This window comes from Pseudorca crassidens, chromosome 8, assembly GCF_039906515.1.
Source record: "Pseudorca crassidens isolate mPseCra1 chromosome 8, mPseCra1.hap1, whole genome shotgun sequence".
Taxonomy (NCBI): Eukaryota; Metazoa; Chordata; class Mammalia; order Artiodactyla; family Delphinidae; genus Pseudorca; species Pseudorca crassidens.
This window is the reverse complement of record NC_090303.1, coordinates 70137466-70159733: the sequence shown is the minus strand read 5'-3', so window position 1 is coordinate 70159733 and position 22268 is coordinate 70137466. Positions and strand designations below refer to the sequence as shown.

Genomic DNA, 22268 nt, shown 5'->3' with positions numbered 1-22268 from the left:
TGGCTACTTTGTCTGCTTTTGACGCTTGAGAAATTTTTCAAATTGTCAGCTTCAAAGAGTTCAAATGGGCCATGCTTAAGAATAAAATGAGATATTTAATTCCTTTTAAAAAAAATCTTTACATTTTTATTATATTAGGGTGGATAACTTGTGGGGGTCATGGTTGCATTTCATTATGGCCATAATAGGAAAACTGAAGTTGAATACAGAAAATATTTTACCCTCTGGTGGGAAGTGTTATTGAAGTCACTTAGGGGAAATCCTTACAGGTTTTGGCAAGAATGGTTATTAAGCAATGGTTAGCCTTTTTTGGAGGCTTTTTCCGCCAGAGATATGTGTGTATGTGTGTATATAAATCAGCAGCCATATGCAGACGCTATATGCATTTCTATACATCTCCTCTTTCTATTTGTATATATAAATCAGATCTATATTAGCAACCAAAAGAGACTCCAAAAAAGTGTTTGTTTCTGAGTGGAAATGGTAGAAGTTAAGGAGATTCACACCAACAAAGTAAATGCCAAGTAAGTCTTTCTCAGGGCTCTACATCCTACTTTCCACAACCAAGAAAAAAAAAAAATAGACCAAATAGTCTCAAATTGTCGACAGTAGTTTTAGAAATGAGATCCTTTAAATCACTGTTTAAATCCCATGTGTAAAAAGCAAGCAATGGAAGTTGCATCTGACAGGCCTCTGGCGCAGTTATGAGACTGATGGTAGGACTGTTGTCCATAAAGACCTAACATGATGCAGAAACTGACTGGCATTGACTGTCGCGGCATTTTGTGATCTCCTGACGGAAATGCATTCATGCAGGAAAGCCTAAGAGAACAGCCTGGAAAGTTTCCTGAGGTGGCCTGACCTAGCTTAGGGACCCAGTCTGCCTGAGCATCTTCTGTTAACTATTGTCGAAAATGACTGTTTACAGCACTGTTTACTTGGTGGCATGTTATTCAGTGGCTCTTGCAACCATTCATTATTTCCTTCAGTTGCTATAAATAGCTGGTATTTCCTCTTTAACAAAAAAGAAAAAAATTTCATCCCACTGGGAAGCAAATTGATGGGTAAATCTAATATAAAAAGCATATTTTAGAACAGAATGCAGCCAGCTGCTAAAAGAATTCCTCAGCTTGGTCTCTGAGCCGCATCATTGAGAAATGGAAAAATATTAAGCAACATGACACTTCACTGGCTGAATAATTGTCTGGGGTGTGCTGTGCTCATGCAGCTCTTGTCTGGCTTTAATGATGAAAATGAGCTTTCTGTGGAATAAGTTTCACTTCTGTCCCTTTCTCATACCACGTTATGGCGAGGTTCATGCTGACCAGGGAATCATCCTCCTAGACACAGGTCTGCAGTGCCCAAGACTGCAAGAGATTTTTTTTAAAGCACTTTCTTCTTTTTCTTCTCTCATTTTTTCTTCTTTGGCTTTTGAGTCTTTCAAATTAGATGGAGAAGGGAAGGATGTGTGTATTAACTTAAACAGCTGAAAGCAACTTTACAACTCAATGGAATGTTTTACATTGGCAAACATAACAGCCATTGTTTTGTTTTCCTTTGTTATTTTTTAGAATTTTGACTTGTCAGTTAATTCTCACTGGTGGCTCTGATGAAAACTTGAGCTGAGTTTTCAATAAGAAAATATATGTGAACAGCATTTCTGATCCCAGTGTTATATTGACAGTCTGCTAGGATGATGGGGTTTTTTGTTTGTTTTCCTTTTGTTTTTCTAGACTTGTCCTTCAGAGTTAGTATTGTGAATAGGGGTCAGGATGGGTGAAGCACGTGTTTATACCTACAGGACCTTCATTAACTTAGTTACTGCCTTTCTGCAGAATGAATTATCTGTGGTCCTGACACTAACAGGAACGTACACAAAACTCTTCTTGAGGATCACAGAATGTCATCAATGCCAAACTCTATTTGGGATGGGAAAACCGTGTAAACAAAGATTCTCCCCTTGGTCTGGCTTTTGCATGGGCTGGTCTCGGGAATGTCACCTGGTATAAGGAGACTACCTGCCCATGTGCTTTCGGCCTGTCATGAAGTCCTCCGAACCCTTCCTGTTGCTAAGGGTCAGTCATTCAGCACTTTATTTCTTAGAGTACCCAGTTTCCAAAGAAGAAAAGTTACCCTCTGTGAAGCTCCATCACTGCCACCTACGAACCAAATAACTCTACAGAAAGTTCCATGGTCTGACCTCTGAGCCCATGAGAGGGAGGGCAGTGAAAATGTTTCAGTCAATGCTCTCCAGTTGAAATACAGTGCGAGCCACAAATGTAATTTTAACTTTTCTAGTAACCATTTTTAAAAAAGTAGGAAGAAAGAGATGAAATTAATTTTAACAATATATTTTATTTAACCCAATGCATCCAAAATATCGTTTTAATAGGTAATCCATATAAAAAATTCATAATGAGTTATTTTACACTATTTCAACCTAAGTCTTTGAAGGCTGGTAACTACTATACATTACAGCACATCTCTTTCCAGCCAAGTCACATTTCAAGGACTCTGTTGCCACATGTGGCAGTCGTTATGGGATTGGACAGCCAAGCTTTAAATGTCTTAACAGACTGTACAAAGCAGAGCTCGAGCCGTTGCTGAATATCAGGAAGGACTAAGTTTCCATCCACCAGACGCTTTGGAACAACGCTGGCTGATGTGTCAGGAATGTCATGGGAGGTGAGGCGGTGTCCTCCTCCCACCCTAAGGGTCCATTCTTATTCTGAGTTGATGCTTCTTTCTAGGCAATCATCATGGTCTCCCTACTTTATCTTCCCTACCTGTACCCTCTCTCCTGGAGACTTGTTGTCACATATCAACTGGTAAAACTATCCCTCTTTGTTAAGGAACACTTAATTAATACCTTCCATTGCATTCACTTTTAATACATCTTGGCAGTTCCTAATCCTAAAAAGAATTAAGGAAAAGTGGTGGACTGATAGGGGAGGGAAGGGTTGAGATTTGGAGGCTAGAGGCTCACACTGAAAACGATGAACAGAGCCTATGTTTCAAATGGTTGCCAGCAGTAGTAGCTGTGATAGTGATTTCCAGATTTGTTTAAGTTTATTTTACAAGTATTTTCCAGAGTAAGCCTCCTTTTCCTTTGGTCTTTAGGCAGTAGTTCAAATAAGTCAAATTTCTATTTGGTTAAAGTTGACTAGATAGTGATTTATAAGACTGGGGTAAGAAGAATGTTGTAGAGATGTTTGCCTCCCATTTAAGAAGATATATAATTTTACTCTTTTAAATATATATATTATTATTATTATTTACCACTTACTGATAGAGACATGTACATCACCAGATGGAATTGCCTCAAATAATCCTTCTTTTGGAGAAAGCAAGTGGGACCCTGCTTTATTTGATGTTCCCTAAAAATATATCGTAAATCTAACCAAAGGTCACCACGCCCCAGTCCAAGTCACTGGACCTCCATATCATATAGGTGCAACTACTCTGCTTAGATCTGAACCCCTGATCATGTCACCAAGGAGTGGTGGTCTTTCACCCAAGGAATGCCACAGTGACCAAAGAGAGGGGGAGGCGTGTCACCCTGAGGTTGGATCCCAGCCCCAGATCACATTGGGGAAGAGGCTGCTGCCCCCAAATTATAAAGCTTACATGCCCCACTTGCCCAAGGGTGTAGGGTTTCCCCAACAGACACTACCAGAAATGCATGCGTTGTCCTAGAGTATGAAGGGCAGCCCATCCCTGCTCCTGTCTTTGTGCACCACTGTCTGGAAAGTCCTTCATGGCTGCTGTTGTATCATTTGCTTGATAGTCATAAACAGAAATTAAAAAGCTACCCCCTCGAAAGCTTAACATCTCAGAGTATTCTTTTAAAATAAAGCAAAACAAAAACGAGAACAGATATGTTTTACTGAAGTGTACTCTATGTGAGAAATCCAAGGTTAATTTTTCATCCCATGCATAAGTTTTCCCTGTGTGTGGTCTGCCTTGATTTCCTGTTACTTGTGAATCTTGCCCCTATCCCTTACCCTGCCCCTCCCCCCCTCCACCGCTGCCCTGAAGGTATCGGGAAGTAGTAGAAGCCTAGGTGTGAATGGCATATTATATTAGTTTCCTATGGCTACTGTAACAAATCGTCACAAATGGGGTGGCTTAAAACAATGCAAATGTACTATTTTACAGTTCCGGAGATGAGAAGTTTGCGTGAATCTCACTGGGCTAATATCAGGGTGTCAGCAGGGCTGCATTTCTTCTGATGCATTCTCTAAAGGAGAATGCCTTTTCTTGTCTTTGCCAGCTTCTGGAGACTCCCTGTACTCTTTGGCTTATGGCCCAACATCATTCAACCTCTGCTTCTCTCATCATATCCCCTTCTCTGACCCTGACCTTCTGCCTCCCTCTTATAAGGACCTTTGTAATTATATTGAGTCCACCCTGATAATCAAAGAAAATCTCCCCATCTCAAGATTGTCAGCTTAATCACATCTGTGAAGTCCCTTTTGCCGTGTAAAGTAATCTATTCACAGGTTCCCAGGATTAGGACCTGGACATCTTTGGGGAGGTAACGGGGTGCCTGCTACACACATGAAGGGCCATCCAGCTCAACCATGTGTCCAGTGCCTGAATGTCCTCCTGAGGTCCCTGAGGATGGTTTTCCGGCTTGTACTTGAGTATTAATAATGGCCAAGATCACACCATCACATCTTACATCTTCTCTCAAAATGACCTCTTTCATGTTGAACTCGTCTCCCTCTACCTTCTATCCATTGGGTTGAGTTTCTCTGCTTGTAACCTCAACATTTTAAAATTCAGTTAACTCTCGTCTCCCTCATCTCTCCTCTGATGGGTCCCTTCTCCATATCATTTATGGTCTGGATGATACCGTTTCTGTCTGTCTCTGTCCTAGAAATGAAATCAGTGCTTCATAATTGGTCTGACCAGTCAGGGTGGGACTGTTACCTTCCTTGCTCAAGGCACTAGTCTTTTGGAGACAAAGGCTGAATTGCACTAGCTTATTTGATGGATGTTCTCATCCTATTGAATTACATTTTCATGGGTAAAGCAGAGATACGGATAGTACATTGGGCATGATTCTTAATCTCTATAGTTCAGTTTCCTCATCTGTAAAATGGAAATAATAGGGCCTTTCTATAAGGTTAATATGAGGATTTAATGAGATATTCTACTTGTAGCACTTGGCTATAAGTACCTGACTACTGTCTATCTGCTACTATCTACTACTAGACATCATCGTCATCATCATCATCATCTAAGTTCACAAAAACCCGGAGTCTTTTATGTATGTTCTTTTGTTTTTAAGAAGGACAGGAACTTTTCTTTTCCAGTTCCAAAAATAACAGCAAATATCTAGCACAGAAAAGGCACTGGACTAGCCCCTGTGGCTGGGGACAGTGGTTTACTTGACGTGATGAGCATGTCCTCTATGCCTTTATCCAGTTCATTCATAGGACAGAATCAAGGATCAGGTTTTCAGCTACTGATAAAAACCTCTTGCCTGTTGAGATCAAGCCATAAATCAACCTCATTTGATTGTAGTCACTGAACTCTTTTTGAGTTTGTTCCTATTGCTGTGGCCTTATGTCTATCTCATCTACAGTGATGTTTTGAGAAGCCTTCACATGTGTAAAGGCTTCCCAGTCAGTGGGCCTGTGAAACAGAGAGAAGTGTCAAGCACATCAAATTTACAGAGCAGTAAATTTAAGATGTGCAAGGTATTAATAAACATTGTCAGGCAAGTAGCTTTTCACGATTGGTGCTATGACTCCATTTCATACTTAGTTTATGATTTCTCTCCTAATTACCCAAGGTGCTTTCTTAACACCATTTGGGCTTATTAGTTTTCTCCAGAGCCAACCTCAAGTGTATTGACTTTAATTAGCACTTGTTTCAACTTTATCCTTCTGCGTATTTTGGCAAAATGTGGCACCTTGCAGTATTAGAACATAACAAGCTGCAGATTCCTGGGGGGACACAGGCAGAATGGCATTCAGGAGAAATGTTCTTGTCATGTATTCTCTTTTCAAAGAAATCTTATTTTAGTCTAAAAGTTTTGCAAAAGATAAAGAGGGTTACAGGGACAGGGACAGTGACAGTTAAAGAACAGAAAACTAAAACATATGTATAAGGTGTTTTAATTTATGAGTGTGTTACAGTCCAGAACTTCTTTTGTAAGTCACAGAAACAGCAAGCATGACATAATAGTCTCGGCCCTCCTACTGCCTCTCCCATCCCTACCTCTCTGCCTTTACCCCTTCCCCACTTTCATAACACAGAAACTTGAGGCCCTAGGGTTTATCTTACCCTGTCTAGACTAATGTCACAGAAAATAGACGGTAGCAGAGAAAGACTTGAATCCAGATCTCCTTATTCCAGTCTTCCTGTGACCCTACCTTTTTTTAGGCTTATTTGAATTCAGAAGAGAGAGAAGAATCCAGCAAAGTTATAAGCTAAACCAGCTCTAGGGGTCCATTTGGGAAGCAAAGGCCATTTTTAACTTTGGTCCCTTTGGAACACACCATAGCTTCCACAGATGTCTCATCCTCTTAGTGAGGGCCTCTCTCATGTGACACCCCCTCTCCTCCATTCAACACCCCGTCTCCTCTTACTTTTATCCATGGCACTTAGCATTATTCAGTGTGCTCTGTGTTTTACTTCTTTGTTCAAGACCTACTCCTACTAGAATCCCTCCACAGGGAAGCCATTTTTGCTTTGTTCACTGCTGAATGTACTGGGCCTAGAATAATATCTGGCACATAGTAGGTGCTCACGGTATATTTGCTGAATGAATACACGAAGAAAGAATTTCCTGGCACTGGCAGTATGTTACTGTCCCCCCACCCCTGTTCTTCTGTAGGGCCAGCCTGCACACAGAGGGGGGGGAGACAGGTTGCCTTGCAAACCTCCCTCACCACCCCCGCTCCCCACCCCCCGTCTTTGCTTAAGTCAGAGTTGCCGGTCCTTCCAACAGCTGAGAGTTGGAAGTCCCCCTCCCAAGAAACACTTCCTCTCCATTTTGCGTGACAGTTAATCCCCATGTAGCTTGGACAAGCTAATCACTCATTACGAGAAATTTCTAAGGTAAAAACTCCTGTAGCTGTACTTCCCATTAATCAGTGTGTGTTTTATAGTCTGTGTGTAAGCACGGCCACTCATCATGTGTCACCTCCTCCAAGAAGCAAAGGAATTTTACTACTGTTAACTAACATCTTTTGCTCTGAAGTACCTTGATTTTTGTGTTGTGTTTTTACCTGACGAGTCTGTTCGCGGGAAAACTATTGTCAAGAATTTCCTCTCGGATTGTTGAAATAGCACGTGTGCAGACCATTAGCGTTGCAGACCTGTTTTGAGTTGAAATTGATGGCTTCAGAGGACAAAGTTTGTGAGCTTATTTATTCTATAATGTAATTGTTAAAATAAATAGCATTGAGAATGTGTGTTATGTATGTATGAATACATATATATAAAATGATAACTTTATAGTAATTAGATGAACTGAGTTATAAAAAAACTAGAAAACTTGTAAAATTTACTGGACCATTTTCTCTTAAATTTTTTTTTTAATGGATATGGTTAAAACAAAAAACCTTCAAAGCATACACATATACTTTTACATGTGTTGAAATACGTTGCTTTTCTCCTGGAATTCCAAGTTCATTGCCTTTCCAGGTTGATTTGTATGAGTTGTGTGAGAGTACTGAGAAATTCATAAGACAGAGACCACTGTATTAGTTGTTTCCACTAATGTATTCCTTATATACTCTTTGTAAAGGGTGGGTGAGACGTCATCCCTTTTAGAACTTACTCAGTTTCTCTCTTTTATGGCCCATCTGTTTCCTGTTCCGCCAAAGTCATTTGCAAATGATGTTCTCATTAAAAGTTGGTCTTTATGTAGGAAGGTGACCAGGCACACCTGTATTCCTCCATGTTTTTGAAAGCTAGGGTACTTTCTTAGAAACACTTTGGTCAGGAAGTTTGAGAAATTTCCCAGGTGTGGGCATATTTGTATGGTTATTGTTCCTTCCGGTGATTTACTTTCTTAAGGAGAGATTTTTTATTAGCAAAAAGATATATTGCGTTTGGGCCTTCAAATGTTGGAAAGCTATGTTAAGTAAACTCAACCTTGCCAACCTCACCAACATTTACCTTCAAAGACTTTCTAGCCACACTTGGTTTACTTACTTCTCATGTCCGTATCCACTCACTGCTTACCCCTAATTTAATTCTCAAAGGAGAGATCAAAGCGTGCTGCCGAGCGTGTTCGCCTCACGCTGCTAGCTGGCATTATATTCTGTTTTTTTCTTGCAGGAATAAGAAAGGGGGGCAAGATGAAACAGCATTCAAGTTTATAAATAGCTAACGGAGAAACAAAAATAGATGATATGTGTGTACATAGACTATGTCAGTTTGAATCCGGGGCCCTTCTCATTTGTTTTATAGCTTGATGGCAAGAAATATTAAGCCAAGTGTGTCTGTATGACTGACTTATTCTACATCTGTTCATAAACACTACTCTGGATTCTTCCAGTAGTGAGGTCATTTCATCCACGAATTTTGGGAAAGATTTAAATTGTAACTGTACCCTTCGCAGTCCGATCATTTTCTTCCACTTAGGTATTTCTTCTTCTCTAAATGCTGTGACTATAACGTATTAAGACTAGTTTCTTTGAGCCACCCCTGCTAGGCTGTCATTTTGTAATCGCACCTCATAAATGAAATGAGGGAAATATTGAAAAATGGTGAAATTTGACAACACCTTCCTACCCAGGCCCAGTACTGTCCTTCCTAAATGTGCATCTTCTAACTATTGCTAACTCAGACTAGCAACTCTATTGCTAACTCAGACTAGCAACTCTATTGCGAACTCAGACTAGCAACTCTATTGCTAACTCAGGCTAGCAACTCTATTGCGAACTCAGACTAGCAACTCTATTGCTAACTCAGACTAGCAACTCTATTGCTAACTCAGGCTAGCAACTCTATTGCGAACTCAGACTAGCAACTCTATTGCTAACTCAGACTAGCAACTCTATTGCTAACTCAGACTAGCAACTCTATTGCTAACTCAGACTAGCAACTCTATTGCTAACTCAGGCTAGCAACTCTATTGCTAACTCAGGCTAGCAACTCTATTGCTAACTCAGGCTAGCAACTCTATTGCTAACTCAGGCTAGCAACTCTATTGCTAACTCAGACTAGCAACTCTATTGCTAACTCAGGCTAGCAACTCTATTGCTAACTCAGGCTAGCAACTCTATTGCTAACTCAGGCTAGCAACTCTTGCTAACTCAGACTAGCAACTCTATTGCTAACTCAGGCTAGCAACTCTATTGCTAACTCAGGCTAGCAACTCTATTGCTAACTCAGGCTAGCAACTCTATTGCTAACTCAGGCTAGCAACTCTATTGCTAACTCAGACTAGCAACTCTATTGCTAACTCAGACTAGCAACTCTATTGCTAACTCAGACTAGCAACTCTATTGCTAACTCAGACTAGCAGAAGCTGCCCTTTGCTTTTCTTGGATGTTGGTAGTAAGGGTGGGGACCTTTTTATAAAAGTATAAATATTGTATATTTTACTTTTATATGTATGCTATAACACTATTTTTATGAACTGAAGTTTTTCTTGATAGAGTACTTTATTACACTTTTTACTATATATAACATGGTTTCAATTTTCCTCTCCTACTAGGTGAAATGCGGAATGATTTATACATCACTATAGAAAGGGGAGAATTTGAGAAAGGAGGAAAGAGTGTGGCCAGAAATGTGGAAGTTACGATGTTCATTGTAGAGAGTAGCGGCCAGACCTTGAAGGTACGTTAATGCTGGATTCTTTTTGGTAAAACAATTCCACATCCTTGCTTTGGGTTCATCTTTAATGCGATCAGCTAATTTCTGATTTGCATTATTTCCAATCTTATTTTTCTTTTCCACCCCTGTGTAGTTTTTTCTTAAATTATGAAAATGCCTTTTAGAAAAGAAAGTAGAAAAAAAAAAAAAAGGCTTTTACAGTTTGTTTGTGTCAGCAATGTCCTCCTAACAGCTATTCCTTAAATGCAGCATTTTTATGCCATTTCATTTTTCCCCTTTCATCTGTCATAGTTTTGAAGATGCATACTTTTGCTTTTGGCAATTGGTAAAACAAAGCAAAAATCATAGGTCATCCTATGTATTTTCATTTTAACCAAAATAGGGCATGAGGATTAAGCTCTTACTAATTGGGGTTATAATATCAGGTTCCTTTATGGAAGAAGTGTTTCATGTGAGCCCGGGGCGTAGTGAGTTTTACAAGAAGGCACAGAACAGGCTTTTGGCTGTAGCAGGTTGAGAATTTCATCATGTCGTTGACTCCAAATTGGGCACACAGTGGCCCATCTCACTCATGTCACTGAGGTCCTCCCTTAGCCGAGTAGACCCTGGGAGACCAGCCTCAGGATGAAACAGACACAGCCTGTCAGCAGAAGCAAGTGTAGAAACAGGCCCGTAAAGAACTGAGAAGATAATTTCACCTGAAATGCTATTTGGGGAGCAGGCAGATACAGCAGAGCAATTGCTCTGCTCCTCCCCACATCATCTTGAAATGAAGCTGTCTTTAACCTGCATATTTCCTTTATTAGGATTTTATCTCCTTTGGCTCTGGAGAGCCACCAGCTAGCGAGTACCACTCCTTTGTGCTTTATCATAACAACAGTCCCAGGTGGTCTGAGCTACTGAAACTTCCTATCCCTGTGGATAAATTCAGGGGAGCGCACATCCGCTTCGAGTTCCGGCATTGTTCCAGTAAGTGTCTGGCAGGATTGTCTCCATGGCTTTGTTGTGCTGGGTAGTCTGCTAACTGAGCTGAAACAACAGTGTGGGCTAATCTGTAGAAAGTGTGTGACAAACCAGAGACCTGCACAAGAGAGAAACGAAGGTGAGTGAACTCCTGGGAAGTGAACGGGCTCACTTCTCGAAGAACCAATAACCTCTGTGGAAACATAGATGCAAGAGGGGAAGGAAACAGAATACCTATGGAAATCTACAGGGTTCTTCTTAAGTTGGTCACTTTCATAAAACCCAGTCCATTACTCTCACAGTCTGGAAAGACTAGATAGAAAGAGAAGATGCAGCAGTAAAGACCTGACTGGCTCAGGTGGTTTTAGGCAGTCCTGACCCATCTGCTGTCTCTCCAGCCAAGAGCTGATCCAGCTCTCAGACAACTCAGGGGAACCCTCGGGGACTTTCCTAGGCATGTGAAGTCACTAGAAAAGCCTCTGATTGGCTCCAATTCATATTGATTTGCATATATCTACATCACCATGCATCCTCAAACAGTATTCAAATGAGGATCAAGTAATGTCAACTCAAACAGGTCTTAGAGATGATGTGAAGTAATTTCCCCATTTTATAGATCTAAAAAACCCAAGACATACAGACGTTACAGGATTTATTCATGTGGACATTACTTATCCATAAAGTTATCATTTCCTGTTGTCTCTATTTTAATTCTTTTGCATTCATTACCACCCTCTGAAGCCCCCACTCCCTGCCTCCACCAGCCCCCAGTCTAGGGATATTCTGGTTTTCCCTGTGCCCCAGAAGTGTGCACTTCTGGTAGTGTACATTGTGACCAGAGAAGGTTCTGGTGAATCTTGCTTCAAGAGCAGTATAATAATCAAGAGAGGGACTTCCCTGGTGGCACAGTGGTTAAGAATCCACCTGCCAATGCAGGGGACGTGGGTTCGAGCCCTGGTCTGGGAAGATCCCACATGCCGTGGAGCAACTAAGCCTGTGCGCCACAACTACTGAAGCCCGCACGCCTAGAGCCCATGCTCCACAACAAGAGAAGCCACTGCAATGAGAAACCCACGCACTGCAACAAAGAGTAGCCCCCTCTTGCTGCAACTAGAGAAAGCCCATGTGCAGCTACAAAGACCCAACACAGCCATAAATAAATAAATAAATAGATAGATAGATAAATAGATAAATAAAATCAAGAGATAGAGAAGAACCACATTATTGGGGAAGCAGCAGGCTCCTCTCCAGTCTGAAAGGAATGGAGGCATTGCCAGTAGATATGTGCCTGTTACATCGCCTGAGTGCTATGTAACTCGCCCAAGATTCAGGGAGAGGAGAAGGACTTTGTCTTGTTGTTGGGACTTTGGAATGTTTTGGAATTAGCTCAGAAGCTCCACAAGTTATGCTTTTGTGGATGTTTCAGAATATAGGGAGATGGCTAGCAGGGTCTTACCATTCTTCCAAATTCCTGGAAGAGTTTCATGGGTAGGATTTAAAGTGAGAAAAAATAAAGGACTTTCCATGGTGCCACACCATTCCTTCCACCAATCTTTGTTATAAATTCTCACTTGGGCCTAAGATGAGCTTTGAGCTTTAAGGAAGGAGAAGAGGAAAATAAAAGTGAAATGGGAGAAAAAGGAGGAAGAACATTTGGAGAAAGTTACTATAACTCAGAACTTGGAAACTGGACTAAAGGTGATTTTCAGTAGAACCTGTTAGATCTCTGCCATCTTGTCCTTGTACTTCAAACCTTGTCCACAGGGTTTTGTTTTGTTTTGTTTTTAATGTTTGTTGTTAAAATTCAGAAGAAACAGCAACATGTAAAGAAGAAAGAAAGTCCCTACAAACAATCAGTGTAGTCATTTTATCACATGAACTTCCAAGTGTTCTTTGTGTGTGCATGTATTTATTTTAAAATATTTGTTCATGAAACAAATATTTATTAAATACCTGCTGTATGTCAACCATTTTACTGGGCGTTGGAAATACGTCAGTGAACACAACAAAATACCTCCTCTCATAGATCTTTCACTCTAAAGAGGGAAGACAGACAACACTTGAGCAAATAAATCTATAATATATCGAGTAGGGTTAAATACAGTGAAGAAGACTAAACTGGAGTCAGGTGCTAGAACGCAGTGGTGCTATGTTGCTGTTTTACATAGGGCAGTCAGGATAGAGCTCTCTGATAAAGAGGTGTGTCAACAACAACATAAAAGAAGTGAAGGTGTGAGCCTTTGGGTATCTGGGGAAAAAATATTTCAGGCATATAGAACCGTAAGTATAAAACACTTGAGGTTGAAACATGGTTGGCATGAAACATGGTTGGCACTGTCAAGGAATAACAAGGAGGCCAGAATGAGCACGTGAGAGAGTTTGGAGGTGAGAACCAGAGAGGTAGCAGGGCAGCCAGATCCCCTGTTGTCTTTTAGGTCATGGGAAGGACTTTGGACTTTATTTGGAGTGAGAAGAGGCATTAGAGGCTTTAGTTTGGAGATAAGTCTGGCTGCTATATGGATGATAGATTGTAGGTGGGCCAGATGGGAACAGGCCATTTAGGGGGCTTATGCAGTCCTCAAAGTAAGAGATTTAAATGGTTTGATTCTTGTCTACAGATTTATTGACAGATTGGATGTGAAAGAAGGAGAAAATTCAAGGTTGACCCCAAGATTTTGGCCTCATTATGAAGTGGTCATTTAATGATGTGGGGAAGACAACAGGAAGAATCTGTTTGGAGAGCAAAAATCAAACATTCCATTTTAAATATGTTAAGGCTGAGAAGTCTATTAGACGTTCAACGTATCAAGTAGGCAGTTGAATGAGATCCAAGCTGAAGACTTACACTTGACAATGAGAACATATAGTTCAGTGGTGTGCTGTAAATATTTAACCAGCACTCAGGGTGATGGAGAGGGGAGGGGAAGCCCTAAATTATAGCATTTGCTGATTCCATGGGGTAAATACTCCCACCATGGTCAATTTCAAGCTGCCAACATGACGTCACTGATCTTGGAGTTGGGGAAAGATGTACACTGCCAGCTCTTGTGAGCCAGTACAGGCCAGCTCCAGCACATCACAGATGTCGAAGATTTTCAAAGCCATGAGACTGGTGAGATGTCTAAGTAAGTTTAGATAGCAAGGGAAGTCCAAGGATGGATCCCTGGGGCACTGACACCTTTAGATTTGGGGAGAATGTAAAGTAGCCATTATGTGGATTAAGAAGGAATAGCCAGTGAGGTTGAAGGAGAATCGAGGAAGAATAGAATCCAGGAGACTAAATGAAGAAAGTTTTTCAAGAGGGAATTGATCAGATGTGTCAGGTGCCAGTGATAAATAAGATAAGGACAGAGAAATTATCACCTGATTTGGCATCATGGAGGTCACTGAACCTGACAAGTTGTTCTAGTAGATTTGTGCTGTTGAAAGCCTGGCTGGAGTGAGTCAAAGAATAAGCTGGAGAAAAGGAAGGGCAGGCAGTGAGTATAGACAAATCTTTTGAGAAACTTTGCTATAAAGAATACAGGTGAGCAGAGAAATGGGATAGTAGCTATAAAAAAAAGTGGGTCACCAGAAATTGGTTTTTTGGTGGTGTTCTTTTTTAAGATGAAGCATTTAAAGCATGTTTGTTAGAGAGAAATCATTCAGTAGAGAGGAGAAACTGATGTAGAAGAGTGGGGACAGCTGTAGGAGCAGTGTCCTTGAGTTGGGGAAGGAGCAGGGGACCCGGTGCGCAAGGTTAAGAATTCGCCTTGGGTAAGAGCAGTTTAGACCTAGTACAGGAAGACAGATGCAGGTGGGTAATAGGTGGATGCTAGGGCATGTGGGAATTCTCTCTACATGAGCTGAAAGTGAGGGAAGTGTCGAGGTATTGGAGGCTTGAGAGGAGAGGAGACTGGATGAAATTATTGTCTGGAAAAGTAGAAGAGTGAGTTTATTAGGTAAATGTAGGAAGTTTGCCTATCCCGGGGTGCTTCTGTGGTTAGTGCACATTAATTAAACTTAGATTAGTGTAGGCATGGAATGAGCCACAAATTGGATTTTACAAGGGTGCAGTGTTATTAGTGGAAGTGTGGAAGGGGGAGGGGTTGAGGGTATTTTCAAGGAAGTGATTAGAATGATGGACCACAGAAATGGGAAGTTGGAGTGGAGGGGATGGAGGGATGGGTCAATAAACTGGGGGTCCCAGGGGGCAGAACTGTTGGAGTTGAGGTACAAGAAAGAATGAATTGAAAAGTTAGGAGGTAGAATCCATGAACTCAGGGTTTTTATTAGTAAAAGGGGATCGTGTTATGCATATTATACATAACAGTCCATTCAGTTTATTAATCCTGATCTAATAGCTCAGGACAAAAGGCCATGCACTTCAAACTTTGTTTGGTATTTATTTTTATTTTATAGCAGAAGGCAAATTGGGGGAAACTGTTGCTTTGTTCCTTATCTTTGCTAATTTTATGCATCTTGGATTCTTTTTATCTTTCTGAATTGAATACCAAAAACCACACCAAAATGACAGTCAAATCAACTTAGAAAATTATTTGTAAATAAGTCTTCCCTAAATCATAAGTTCCATACCCAGCATGCTCATTGACATAGAAATCTCTTCCCAGAGATCTTTGCTGTGACTTTTGTTTAACTTTAAAGAGTACTGATATTTCCCCAGTTTACCTCTGGGGTTGAAATCAATGATTTAAAAAGAAGAACCGTTGCTATAATCACATTTTCAGGGATGTCCTCGTGCTAGGGGCCTAAGCTAGCCAGCCAGAATTACTACTCTCTGTGCAGGGTTCCATGTCCCTGTGGTTAAATGCCAGAAGCAGCATGTTTGTTGCTAGAGCCTCTTGTCTAATCCTCAGGATCACCATATCTGACACCTCTAGTGAGGGTCTTACTGCATCCCAAAGCTGGACTTCTCTATCAAGTATAACCTCTACTTACGCACTTGTGTGGGAGAGAATAACTGTCCAGCCCATAATGGCTGCCAGCCCTGCAACTCTTCCCTACACGTCTAAATACAAGGAGAGGGTCCAGTTGAACAAACCAGGTTCTTTCCATGCTTTCTCCATTCTTGGAGAAAAGGAAGGTGTGTGGAAAGAACTGCAGTGGTACTGAAGAGATCTAGAACAGGTTACCTGACATTGTAAGATCTCAATTTCCTTCTCTATAAACAATTGCCAATGACCCTTGACATTTCTAGCTGTTGTAATTCACAATTAGGCCTCTGAAAACCTCATTGCCTCATTTCTGACTTCCAGAATACTACTGCAGTAAGCTCTTATCAAACTATAGAATGCTGTTTATGTCTTTCAGCGTGCCTTATTCCAAGGAGGTGGCTTCCGTAGGGCTCTGTGTTTGCACATGTGGCTGTAGGGAGAGTTCTGTCATGGACCAAAGCAGAGCTGAGAGCCTCCCTTTCCAGGAGGAGTAAGCAAAATATTGCATTTCACATTCATTCATTCACTCGTTCATTTGTTTACTGTACGTTTACTGAGAACCTACTATGTTCTTGGCATTCTTTGAGAGACCAAGCGTAGAATAACTTAATTAGACAAGAATCCTGCCCTCCATGGTGCTTATGTTCAGGAGTGGAGGGTAGGTTGTGAGGAGAAGAAACAGGAAATCCACAAATTAAAAAAAAAAACAAAAAAACACCATAATTTCAGATAGTGAATCCCATGAAGCAAATTAGTCAAGGAGTGTAACTTGCAGATTATAAGGCAGGAATATGGGGTTAGAGGGTGGCTACTGTACATAGAGGTCCCATCATAAAAGCTGCTCTTCATTGTGTAAAAGGAGCTGGCGTGTGTGTGTGTGTCGGGGGGTATATTTCTTGATGATCACGCATCGTCACAGTCTATGTATCTGAACACAGTTGTATAAGCATACACTTAAATAATTGACTGATTTTCACAGGGAATTATACTCAGTATCTTGTAATAACCTATAAGGGAAAAGAATCTGAAAAAAAATATATATATATGACAATCACTTTGCCGTACACCTGAAACTAACACAACATTGTAAATCAACTATACTTCAATTAATTCAAAAAAATTGACTAATTTTTTTTCCCCTACAGCAAAGGAGAAAGGAGAGAAGAAGTTGTTTGGCTTCTCCTTTGTCCCCCTGATGCAGGAAGATGGTAGGACTCTTCCAGATGGCACTCACGAGCTCATTGTGCATAAGGTAACGTCAGTCAGATGCTGGGGGCAGCTGTGAAAAACAGGGCTGAATTATTAGCTCACTGTCTTATCCTCACTGTGGAAAAGAGAAAAAAATGACTGCAAAGATACTCTTCTGGAAGATTGCTGACAGGGAGAGTGACTTTTGAGAATATTGTCTCTATACTCTGTCATATTCTAACACCTATTTTAAGGATGATTTATTTTTTCATCTTAATTGAAGTGTAGGTATTTGGGTAAGTCTATAGGGTGACATTAAAGTCCTTTCTCTTGCTGTGATAGGATTAGATAAACCTTACAAATAAATTTTTAAATACTCCCAATACCTGCTTTCTTATCTGAAGATCTGTATACCCCCGGAAGCAAATTAAGCAAGGTCAGCTTTACATTTTTCTTGTCTGCTGCTCTCGCTAAGCAAGCAGAGAAATGGCTGTTCTTTGTCGTGACAACTTTAGTGGTTGTTACTTTCTATTTTTTGCATCAAGAATTGTCATTAAAAGCATTTGGAATAAAGGATAGTGTAGGAGGCAACAAAAAGAAAACTCACAAAACAAGAGGTCCTTAGAAGTTATCGGAGAATACCAGTAATAATGAAGTATAGAATAAAAACACTAGCAACTATGAAAGAGAGAATTAAAGTACATGATCTTCTCCAAAATATTTCTCCTTTGCGTTTCTCTGTTTCTGTAAGCACATGCTATTCCAAGCTCTTGTCAGCTCTCACCTGGGCTAACTAGTCCTGCCGACCTGCACCTTATCTCCCTCTAGTCCTTTTTCCAGCCAGCCAGGGCGACCCATCTAAGGTGCAGATCTCACCAGGCCCCTTTCTGATATAAACCCACTGAAAAGCTCCCCATTGCCAAGAGGGAAAATTGCAGGCTTTTAGCATGTGTCAGGCTGCCTCTTCCCTATTGCTTCACCTCTCAGCACTTCCGGTCGTCTACCTAATGCCATAGCCACATCAGCTCTTTCTGGTTCCTCACCTCCTGCCTGCTGGTTCCCCCTGCTCCACCTGGCACTCCTGGCACACCTGCCGCCCCCTGTCTCCCCGCAGCTGACACTTCTTCATCCACAGAGGCGCACCTTGGCCAGAACCTTTATTCAGGAGAATGGTCCCCACGCCGCAGCCCCCTGCTCCCTGGATTTCCAGCTGGCTAAGTGCGCTCCCATGTGTTCCCTGGATATCTGCACACACCTCTTACCATTGTCCTCATTACATTGTCCCATGATTGTCTGGTGATCCCTTGACTTAACTCTGGTAGATATATGAGCCCTTCAGGAGCAACAGCTGTGTCAGAGGGGGTCTGGCATGCGGCAGATACGCAGTGAAGATATACTGAATGAATGAAGGAGATTACAAACAAAAACTTTCTTTACCTTTGGATTATTGCTAGTAAAATCAGTGTCCCTGCACAACACACCTGGCAGTTTTTGTTTGTGTATGTATATGTATGTGTATATTTCTTGAATCGTTTATTTTCTAATTGTTTGTTCAACACATTGACTGCAAACCGCAGGGCAGGCCCTCTTCTAGTGACTGGGAATATAGTGGCAAACAAAACAGTTAAAGTCCCTCCATTGCTGACACGTACATGCTCTAGACTTCAAAAGTGGCTTAAAGGAGCTCACAGTGTTAAAATACAAAGAAAAAATATTTTAAAACAGAGTAACCACTAAAGCAAACAGAGGAGCTCAATGCACTAGACACCTGAGAATCTATTTATATCACCTTTAGGTCTGAGGCCCCTTTATGTGATATGGGTAACATGACAGCCAATGTCTTCAGCTACAGTTTTCCAAAAGACGTTAATGGTACTTGATATGAATGTTTGTGATCTTGCCTCTGCATACCATTAAATCTTCACACAGAAAAGGCAAGAGCTAAGGTTATCATTAGCTTCCTAATAATATTTAGAAGAATAAATCACTTCTTTATGGCATTTCACCATGTGGGCTCTCTCACCTGTGGGTCAGAGGGTGCTTTTTGGGCAGGTGCTAAGTTTCCAGTCAAGTTCAGGTTGACTTCCTCTAAACTAGTATGAGTAACACCAAGATTCTTACTTGCTAATTAGAGATACCCATATACTTAAAATGCCAGGAGGACAAGTAGCAGAGCTTCCTTCTCCATGTGAGCATTTAGGAGTCCAACTGGTATTGATTCCCAGACAATCATTCTACTCCGTTACCAGGGGCCATTTTTCTCAGAAGTAGAGCTTTGAATCATCTCAAGCCCTTCCACAAATTTTCACTGAATCCCAGAATTACAATCCATAAAGCATTATGAAAATTTATTTGAGCGTCAACAATTTAAACGGCAGGTGTTCCCAATGATCTTTCTCCATCACAAAGGGGGCTGAGGATGGTATCTGTAGATCATCTAATTTGAGGCAGACCTACATTGTGTAGATCCATCAGGAAGCATTAGCTCCACAGAAAAACCCTAAGTAGCTGAGTTGTCTTATGATTAGGGTTATTGTTGCTTAAAGAGGTATGGAATACCTGCCAAGCATAACATCTTACGTTTTTCGTTTAGTTGATGCCATGGTTTTCTTTTTCATAGCACTGAGCCAAGAAGTTCAGTTTCAGCTTAAGGCCACTTGCAGGTTATGATTATAAAACCATATTATGAGCATAATGCTTATCCTTCCTCTGCCATGGCAGGAAGGAGCACAGCCTCCTGATGATTGCAGCCTGGAATTTATTAATTAAAGAAAAATTGAACGAAAAAAACAAAGTTAGGGAGACGAGTGGATTTCAAATTACTGGGTAAAAAAAATGGCCCATTTAATAAGTGGTGTTGAGATGACCACAGTGCGTGTTAGAGGGAAAAATAAAGAGCTGGATCACTACCTTGCTTCTTATACCAGAGCAATTTCCAGATTATATGTAAAAAATAAATCTGTAAGAGCCTACATACTATGAGTGAACATTTTTAGAAAGTTTAGGTACAGAGGGCCTTTCTAATGATGCCTCTCAAATGTTACAAACCAGGTACAAAAAAATGTGTAACTTTGTCTAAATAAAGTTTAAAACCCTTTTATTGATAAAATCATCATAATCAAGGCTAAAAGACACATGATAAACTGAAACATGGTTGCAACACAGCTTACCAAGGGGGACTATTCCCAGTTTACCAAAAGTTATCACAAATAAGTTAAAAAGAAAAAATTTGCTAAATGTTACAAACAAGCTATTCAAAAATAATAAATGCAAGAATATAAGATAAACATATGAATAATCAAAGAACTGTAAGTTAAATAAAGAATGGGAAATCTTTTGGCCTATTAGGTTGGTAAAGACTTTTAAAACTGAGAATTGGCAAAGAAGATTAAAGGGAAACGAACACTCTTTTGCATTCATAGAGGGAAATGTGAATAGTATTGTCTTTTTGTAGGACAGTTTGGCAATACAATATTTTAAATGTGTATATCCTTTGGCTCAGCCATTCCACATCTTGGTATTTATTGGGAGAAGATAATCAGATAAGGTAAGCAAACATGATTCAACGATGATCAACACAGATTCCTTAAAATATGGAAAAACTTGAAAGTAAACTAAATTACCAATAACATAGGTCTGGTTAGATACATGAGTTAGTTATATCCATATAATGAATGAAATACTACATAGTTATTGAAATAATGTCTAGTGGAAATTTTTATGTGCATAGAAAAATGTTTATAATATATTGATAAACAGCATTTTATATATGCATACATTTAGTGTAAGACCATTTTTATAAAATTATTTAACTGCATGTCCACATGTATATGTGTACATAGCAATGCTTGGAAGAATGTCCTAAAATATTAACAACGACTTCATTTTTACATTTCTTTCTTTTTTTTCCTTCCTTTTCAGTGGTTCACACGAAAGTTTTCTCTTTTTTTTTTTTTACATCTTTATTGGAGTATAATTGCTTTACAATGGTGTTAGTTTCTGCTGTATAACAAAGTGAATCAGCTGTACATATACATACATCCCCATATCTCCTCCTCTTGCATCTCCCTCCCACCCTCCCTATCCCACCCCTCTAGGTGGACACAAAGCACCGAGCTGATCTCCCTGTGCTATGCAGCTGCTTCCCACTAGCTATCTATTTTACATTTGGTAGTGTATATATGTCCATACCACTCTCTCACTTCATCCCAGCTTACCCTTCCTCCTCCACGTGTCCTCAAGTCCAATTCTATGTCTGCGTCTTTATTCCTGTCCTGCCCCTAGGTTCTTCAGAACGTTTTTTTTGTTTGTTTGTTTTTTTAGATTCCATATGTATGTGTTACCATACAGTATTTGTTTTTCTCTTTCTGACTTACTTCACTCTGTATGGCAGTCTATAGGTCCCTCCACCTCTTTACAAATAACTCAATTTCATATCTTTTTATGGCAGTGTAATATTCTGTTGTATATATGTGCCACATCTTCTTTATCCATTCATCTGTTGATGGACACTTATGTTGCTTCCATGTCCTGGCTATTGTAAATAGAGCTGCAATGAAGATTGTGGTACATGACTCTTTTTGAATTATGGTTTTCTCAGGGTATATGCCCAGTAGTGGGATTGCTGGGTCATATGGTAGCTCTGTTTTTAGTTTTTTAAGGAACCTCCATACTGTTCTCCATAGTGGCTGTATCAGTTTACATTCCCACCAACAGAGCAAGAGGGTTCCCTTTTCTCCACACCCTCTCCAGCATTTATTGTTTATAGATTTTATGATGATGGCCATTCTGACTGGTGTGAGGTGATACCTCATTGTAGTTTTGATTTGCATTTCCCTAATGATTAGTGATGTTGAACATACATTCATGTGTTTCTTGGCAATCTGTATATCTTCTTTGTAGAAATGTCTATTTAGGTTTTCTGCCGTTTCTGGACTGTGTTGTTTGTCTTTTTGATATTGAGCTGCATGAGCTGCTAGTATATTTTGGAGATTAATCCTTTGTCAGTTGCTTCATTTGCAAATATTTTCTTTCATTCTGAGGGTTGTCTTTTCATCTTATTTATGGTTTCCTTTGCTGTGCAAAAACTTTTAAATTTCATTAGGTTCCATTTGTTTATTTTTGTTTTTATTTCCATTTCTCTAGGAGGTGGATCAAAAAGGATCTTGCTGTGATTGATGTCATACAGTGTTCTGCCTGTGTTTTCCTCTAAGAGTTTGATAGTATCTGGCCTTACATTTAGGTCTTTAATCCATTTTGAGTTTTTTTGTGTGTATGATGTTAGGGAGTGTTCTAATTTCATTCTTTTACATGTAGCTGTCCAGTTTTCCCAGCACCACTTATGAAGAGTCTGTCTTTTCTCCATTGTATATTCTT

General features: G+C 40.2%; 1 protein-coding gene across 4 annotated transcripts in view; it reads left to right on the top strand.

The window, feature by feature from the left end:
• DOCK4 (dedicator of cytokinesis 4) overlaps positions 1-22268 on the top strand; it is a 481211-nt gene that overhangs the window by 300279 nt on the left and 158664 nt on the right. For all 4 annotated transcript variants that reach the window (XR_010945592.1, XM_067746757.1, XM_067746758.1 and 1 more), the window contains exons 14-16: positions 9686-9810; positions 10614-10776; positions 16850-16956. Coding sequence is in view for 3 of the 4 variants with exons in the window: in XM_067746757.1 (XP_067602858.1) it covers positions 9686-9810; positions 10614-10776; positions 16850-16956 (395 nt within the window). In the remaining variant the exon portion in view is untranslated. The remainder of the gene's footprint in view (positions 1-9685; positions 9811-10613; positions 10777-16849; positions 16957-22268) is intronic.